This window comes from Rhincodon typus, chromosome 3 (genome assembly GCF_021869965.1).
Source record: "Rhincodon typus isolate 14 chromosome 3, sRhiTyp1.1, whole genome shotgun sequence".
Lineage (NCBI taxonomy): Eukaryota > Metazoa > Chordata > Chondrichthyes > Orectolobiformes > Rhincodontidae > Rhincodon > Rhincodon typus.
In genome coordinates, this window is record NC_063334.1 from 5,682,795 (window position 1) to 5,690,613 (window position 7,819).

Here is a 7,819-nt window from a genome sequence, read left to right on the forward strand (position 1 = left end):
CTGAAGAAGGGTCCAGACCCGAAACGTCAGCTTTCCTGCTCTTCTGATGCTGCTTGGCCTGCTGTGTTCATCCAGCTCTACACCTTGTTATCTCAGAAACGGAAAGAAGCCGCTTTTTGTAAAAATGAGTCGTCCGATTTGGTAAAGAAACGATGGGATCACCAAACAAGCAGGGGCAGTGCGAGTGGCTGTAATCTCATTTACCCGCCTTTTGCTCAAATCCTTTTTACAGTCTGTCTTTTGCAAACCCTTTCAAATCACTTCTGTTGGCTCTGTCTCAACAGCCAGTTTAGCTCATCCTCGGGATGTCTCCCCATATTACAGAAATTCATCAACCTTAGGGTCAGACGCTGTTAAAAGCCTCTCAACAGTGTGAATCAGCTGTCATTCTGCCCTTCACCACTCTCCAAGTTGCATTCTATCGGTTTATACTATGAGCTGTCGAGGCTGCAGTCCCAGTCTTTCCCCAAAGTTAGATTCTTGTCCGAATCACAGTCTCTCTCCTGTCTGAGTGGGAGCGAGGACTGAACTGCCAACTCTCACTTCCTCAGCGCCAGGTTCACGGGGGGAAGAGGGAATGTCACCTTTTTTGGAAATTCTCGAAGAAGCGACTCTGCAAACCCCCCACCAGCCCCGTGCTAGGTATGTTCAGCCGTGTGGAAAGGATTGCGTGGGGCTGCTTTTTATGGCCAGTGAAGAGAGAGAGGACAGGTAGACAGAGCGCAGAAGTGCACACCCATAGAGACCCTCAACCTGGGCTGCTGTGGTGGGTGGGGGTGGAGGGAGGAAAGGGATGGGTCGTTCCCACATCCTGGGAGAGGGGGTTTGCTATACAACAGTAACTCAATCTCCCTATCCTAATACCCCGAGAGAGGGTGACTGGAGGGAGGGGGGAGGGTGGGTAGAAATAGCCCCTTACCTGTCAACAGCGATGGCAGCCATGGAGTAGATGCTGGCGAACATTGCGGCGATGGGGAAGAAGTTGTGGAAACGGCAGTAAGTCTCCCCGAAGTACCAGTCGTTGTGCAGGGCGTAAATGAAATTGACCAAGGTGTTGAAAGCGGCCATAGAGGCGTCCGAGAAGGCGAGGTTGACGAGGAAATAGTTGGTGACCGTCCTCATGCGCTTGTGGGCTAAGATGATCCAGATGACGATGACGTTCCCGAACACAGCCACCAGCACCACCGAGCCATAGGCGAGGGACCACAGGCTGATCTGCCAGGAAGGCTGCACAAACTGGTTGGTGTAGTTGACCCAAGGAGACCTAGCATGCTCGGAGGCAGCTGTCCGGCTCTCGTTAGCCCAAAGGCTGGTGCCATTCGATGTCAGAGTGCCCATCCTTCCTGGCAGAGTGTGTACCCGCCTCGGTATGTTCTTGGGGCAGTGGGTGGAGAGGCGGGGCAGGGTAGGTGGGCGGTGGTGGAAATGCCCACTTTCTGTAGTAGCTGGCTCCCCTCGCCAGGCAAGCGATGGCCAAGACTAAACCCAGAGTCCAGCAGCTGGAGCAGACCTCGCTTCTTTTAATCGCCTCTCTAGGGAGGGGAGGAGGGAGGGATGGGCTAGGGGTGGGTGAGGGGGAGGACACAGTCTTTCTATGCAGTGACACAGCCTGGGTGTGGATAGGCTGTGCACAGCACACCTCCACCAAACCCCCACCACAGCCCGAATTGGCAGGGGAGAGGGAGAAGGCAGTGAGAGAGAGAGAGAAACCAGCTTCCCAGCCCTGGCAGGGAGGGCGCAGGAGCTAACAGCTCGCTCCGAACCCGTTGGTCCTGACAAACGAAAGTATCTGATCACAGTCTGAGAGGGGGCTCTGAGGGGGGTTAGCGTGAGAAATGACACTCTCAGCAACGGTTCTTCCATGGCTTTAATCGTGGGGTGGGGGGGTGGGGTGGAATTTTATTCACATCCATTCTGGGCTCCACAAGCGGAGTTTCTTCCAGTAAAAGTGATTTAGCTCCTGTGTCGTCGGCTGGGTCGGTAAACGGCAGCTGAGTGCGTGTCGCTAAAAGATGTTTCTGTAACATTCAGTCGCTTATCACTCTGAGCTCGTATTCCCAGGCTGACACTTCAGGTCTGTTCTGAGGCTTGGTCCCATGGACCTTGGCAGTCTTTAAGCCTAAACCCATTCGCAATGGGACATAGTTCTACAAATAGGCCTCTCAGCCCATCTAGTCTGTGGCACGATTCTACTAGCTCATACTTGATGTTATCTCTAACCCAGCGAACTGCCTTGGCTCCATATTTCATCATGGAACAGAGAGAGAGATCTTTCGATCGCAATTCAAGAAATCTCCAAACGTACTGAGTCCCTTAACCTTTGAGGAGCAGCAAAACCACGTTCCCCGACCCTTTTGTCAAAAAAAAAGCGGTTCCCTGGATTTGACGCCTCAGCGTCCGAACTCTGATGTTAAGACTGAAGCCCCTGACCAGACAGATTTGACCAGTGAGAGGACACTGGTCCGAATGTAAGTCGAGAGTTTCCCTCCCTCTGACACCCTGAACAACATTTCTCCCTCTGCTGTATAGAATTTGAACGGGCTACTCCCTTCACTTGCTGGTTGTGGGATCTTGCTGTGCTGTCATTGCCTGCCATGCTCGGAAGCAGCAGTCTGGAAATTAAGCGCTCAGTTGGAAGGCGAAACGCGTTGGAATGCACAGAGAGCCTGGACATTCCGCTGTTTGCAAAAATCCCGCATGACATTTGTTCGCGGTGGATAAAACTGTTTATTTTTTTTTCAATTCCAGGCCAAAGTACCTAATCAGTGGAATGCCGTCTCTTGACTCAAGCCCACACAGTGCAAACAGCACACAGATACGCCATGAATTTACACTGTGCCCTGGAACATGGCACAGCTCCCGGAGTTCACCCAGTGGCCTCGAGTCTTGACAGACCATCGGCAAAATCAAGTATTACTGACAATTTCAGTCCTGCCGACCCCTCACACCCACCCACACACACGCACACACAAATTTCTAGTAGCTGTTGTTGACTGCATTCGGGGTAGTTTAACCGAAAACCACTGTTGCAAATCTAACAGCGCGGATCATTGAGCAGGCTAATTCAGCAGAGAGATAGCAAGAACTGTAGGTGCTGGAGTCAGAGATAACGCATTGTGGAGCTGGAGGAACACAGCAGGAGCTCCTCTGATGCTGCCTGGCCTGCTGTGTTCCTCCAGCTCCACACTTTGTTATCTCTAATTCAGCAGAGAGCTAGGAAAAAAACTGTGTTAATATTACTAACAGCACCAGGAGGGCTTTCTTTGGAGCAGAGGAGGCTGAGGGGAGCTATGATTGAGATGTATAAGATTAGGAGGGACATGGATCGGATGGACTGGAAGAAATATTTCCCTTCAATGGAAGGTTTAATGGGGGCGGAGGGGGTAGGTGTAGACATGAGATATATTGCTGAACGTTCAGTGGTTTTGAAGATTTTTCTTTGCTCAGCAGATGGTGGGCATCTGCTGTAAGGGTGGTAGAGGCAGGACCCTCATAAAATTTAAGGGATATTTAGATGTGTACTTGCTTTGCCAAGGCATACAAGGCCATGGGCCGAGTGAAGGCAAATGTGGTTAGAATAGTTAGGAGACGGTTTTTGACCAGTGCAGACTAGATGGGCTGAAAGGCTTTTTTCTCTGTGCAGTGGACCCCCTATGATTCATGACCATTGGACTTTTTTATTTAAAAAAAAGTCACCCAACAGTAACCTGCAGGGGGAGTTTCAGGTGACTTTATTGGGTTGACTTGTTAGTATTTCCATTACAATCAAGTAAGTGTAAGAAGCTGATCTACAGGGGCACTCTGCATAGCCTTGAATAGACCATTCTCTTTACTAGCAGACTGGGGACAAAGAGGTAAGAGAGGGATGGTCCTTCATTTTGTTCTCATTGCACCCTACAATTTTACTGCCCTGGAAAGTGTACAGCATGGATTAATCAAAATGATAACAAACAATGCTAAGAGGAGACAAGGAGTAAAATTTTTTGTCTTGGACTGATCGAAGCTAGGTTGCAAGAAATAGACTTGATAAGCAGAAAACCATTTTATACAACATGAGAAGGGGCAGCTGATTGGTTGCACCATCATTGACACAGAAATGTGGTACAAACTGTTCACTATCCATCTTAATTCTCAGAGCAGGCAGGTAGATTCTGATTAGACAGGATGTTGCCATGGGAATCTAGTAGAGATTAACTGTCTCCTCGACCCCTACTTTTATGAAAAAGATTTTCCATTAGAAAAGGGGTCATGGAGGCAGCCAAATTTGCCGAAAATTAAGATTGACAGTTAACATATTTGCATGTCAATGATGGCCCAACCAATCAGCACCCTTTTCTCATGCTACATAAAGTGGTATCCTGTTTCTCATTCCAATCAGCGCAAGGCAAAAAAACTTTGACTCCTTTTCCCGTTTAGCAATATTCAATTTCTGTACTACCAAGAATAGCTGGGCTCAAAGAGTTAAGTTCGGAGGACAGGTTACACAAGTTAAGCTTGTATTTCTTTGAACATAGAAGATCTAATTGGATTGTTAAAATAATTGAAGGAGTTATTTCAGTAGACAGAGATAAACTGTATGGGGGACCTCAGAAAAAGGAGAAGCTTATAGTTTAAAGCAGACAGTTCAAGTGCAATGTCAATAGACACTTCACAAGAGCAAAATGGAAACCTGAAACTCTATCCATCTAAATATTTTGAGATTAGGTCAATTCAAATGGAAATTGACAGCTTTTTGTTAAGTGAGGCTATAAGGGTGACAGAATCAAGGCTGCTCGAAGGATTTGCTCAATGGCCAGTCCTGCACTTGCCCTCTCCCACAACTCCTTTCTCAGTACATCGATGACTGTTTCAGTGCTCCTTCGTGCTCCTGCCAGGACCTTGAAAAATGTGTTCATTTTGCCTCCAATTTCCACCCCTCTATAACTTTCACAGCATCCATTTTTGGCAATTCCCTTCCTTTCTTTGACCTCTCCATCTCCATTTCAGGGAATAAACTGTCCACTGCCATCCACTACAAAGCCGCTCATAGCTACCTTCACTACATCCTGCAATGACTCCATCCCATTCTCTCAGTTCCTTTGCCTATGTCGTATCTGTTCAGACGATGCTGCTGACATGGCCTCCTTCTCCCGTAATCGTGGTTTCCTGCCCACTGTGATTGACAGGTCCCTCAACCACATCCGATCTATCACCTGTACTTCTGCCCTTGCCCCTTCCCATCACTCACAACAGCGTGATCGGGTTCCCCTTGTCCTCACTTTTTATTTCACTAGCCTCCACATTCAAAGGATTACTCTCTGTCATTTCAGACAACTCCAGCAGAACACCACCACCAAACACATCTTGCCCTCACTCCCCCGTCTGCATTTCACAGGGATTGTTCCCTCTGGGACAGCCTGGTCCATTCCACAATCACCAACACCACCCCGCCTCCTTCCCACGGCACCTTCCCATGTAACTGCAGAAGGTGTAACACCTGCCCCTTCACCTCCTTCCTGCTCACCATCCAAGGGCCTAAACAGTCTTTTGGTGAAGCAGCATTTCATCTGTACTTCCTCCAATCTTGTGTATTGTATTTGCTGCACCCAATGTGGCCTACTCTACATGGGAGAAACCAAACGCAGACTGGGTGACCACTTTGCACAACACCTTCGGTCAATGCGCAAGCATGACCCCGACCTTCCTGTAGCTGGTCATTTTAACACAGCATCCTGCTCGCATACCCACTTGTCTGTCCTCGGCATGCTGCAATGCTCCAGAGAATCACAGCGAAAACTGGAGGTGCAACATTTTATCTTCGTACTAGGCACTTTACAGCCTTCTAGGTTCAATATTGAGTTCAACACTTAGAAACTGTGAACCCATTCCTTCTCTTGATTTTAGCTTTACTTGTTACATTCTCTGTCACCATGTCTTCTCTCCCCTCTCCCCATCGTAGTAGGACTGTCCTTTCCAGTCTGGCAGTTAGACACACCATTGTATGTGGCCAGGCTATGACCATCACCAATAAGAGTTGATCTATCCACCACCCCTTGACATTCAAAGGTGTTACCATCACTGAATCCCCCACTATCAACATCCTGGGGGTTACCATTGATCAGAAACTCAACTGGACTCACCACACTAACACAGTGGCTACAAGGGCAGGCCAGAAGCTAGGAATATTGCGGCAAGTAACTCACCTCCCAACTCCTCAAACCCTGTTCACCATCTACAAGGCACAAGTCAGGAGTGTGATGGAATACTCCCTACTTGCCTGGATGGGTGCAGCCCCAACAACACTCAAGAAGCTTGACACCATCCAGGACAAAGCAGCCCACTTGATTGGCACTACATCCACAAGCATCCACTCCCTCCACCACCGATGCTCAGTAGCAGCAGTGTGTACTATCTACAAGATGCACTGCAGAAATTCACCAAAGATCCTCAGGCAGCACCTTCCAAACCCACGACCACTTCCATCTATAAGGTCAAGGGCAGCAGATATATGGGAACACCACCACCTCCAAGTTCCCCTCCAAGCCATTCACCATCCTGACTGGGAAATATATCACCGTTCCTTCACTGTCGCTGGGTCAAAATCCTGGAATTCCCTCCCTAATAGCGTTGTGGGTCAACCCACAGCAGGAGGACTGCAGCGGTTCAGGAAGGCAGCTCACCACCACCTTCTCAAGGGAAACTAGGGATGGGCAATAAATGCTGGCCAGCCAGCAAGGCCCACATCCCACAAATGAATAAAAAAAAAGTTTTGCCATTCTCACATTCCCATCACTTAATCTGATCCTTTCTCCCCCAGCACTGCAAACCAACCCCGCTCCGTGCTATTGCATAAATGCTATCCCCTCCACACATCACTTCAGCATCTGGACTCAAAATGTTATCTTGCTTTTTTCCGTGGATGCTGCCTGACCTGCTGTGATTTCCAGCATTTTTTTGTTTTCAGTACAGATTCCAGCATCTGCAGTAATTTGCTCCCACGGATGAGCCATGATGGTTTTGAATGGTGGAACAGGCCCCAGAGGCTGAATGGGATCCTCCTGTTCCTATGTTCCATTACATTACAACAATCTTATTATACGACGATGGCAAGGACACAATTTGAGCTCAAAGGTCAGCAGAACATGGTGGTAAGCCACAAAAGAAGAACTGCTTCACACCCCCTTGCCCTCCTCAAGAAATATCAAAGGCAAGAGAGCTAAACTGCTGGGCATGGACCGACACTGAAAATTTTCAACCCTGAGAGTGCAGGTCAATGTTGCACAATTGATTGACCTCATCATGATACCATGCTGGCTATACACTCCTTTTTGTCCATAAGAGTCCTGGTCACCATCATCCAATTAATCTTTCAAAGAAACAATTGCACAGTTAACCATTCACAATTCTTCCTTGTTAGTGTCGCCTCTCATTTGATGTCTTACAGTATGGCTACAAATCTGTGCACTTATGTACGTGCACAAGCCTGAAGTCACTTTCTTCATTCATGCCATTGAGTTCCTTACTTGTGTGTGACGATGCTGTCACTTTAGAAGTTTATTATGTCCTGGGTTTTTATTTGAAGAGAGATTGTAAGACAGAGGTATCAAACTGTCTTCTGGAGATGACTTGAGTAAAGAACTTGAGAGGCCTTGGGGTTTTTTTAAAGTTAAAACAATGGAAGCAGCCTGGGTGTGGACAGCTCTCACAGACCAGGCTTTCTTATTTTTATCACTTTAAACATCGGAAGCTTTAGAGTCTCAAAAGAGTTGGAAGCTTCAGTGTACGATTTCTATCTGCTATTCTCTCTGAATCTTTTCTTGATGTTTTATTCTCCTGGATT

At 47.8% G+C, this 7,819-nt stretch overlaps 1 protein-coding gene across 1 annotated transcript in view; it reads right to left on the bottom strand.

Annotated features, from left to right (window-relative positions):
• Window positions 1-1,504, bottom strand: part of LOC109920174 (neuromedin-K receptor-like) — a 62,106-nt gene extending 60,602 nt beyond the window's left edge. Inside the window, exon 1 of the mRNA XM_048619732.1 lies at window positions 920-1,504. Coding sequence (XP_048475689.1) covers window positions 920-1,338 — 419 coding nt within the window. The 5' untranslated portion in view covers window positions 1,339-1,504. The remainder of the gene's footprint in view (window positions 1-919) is intronic.
• Window positions 1,505-7,819: the final 6,315 nt, after the last annotated feature.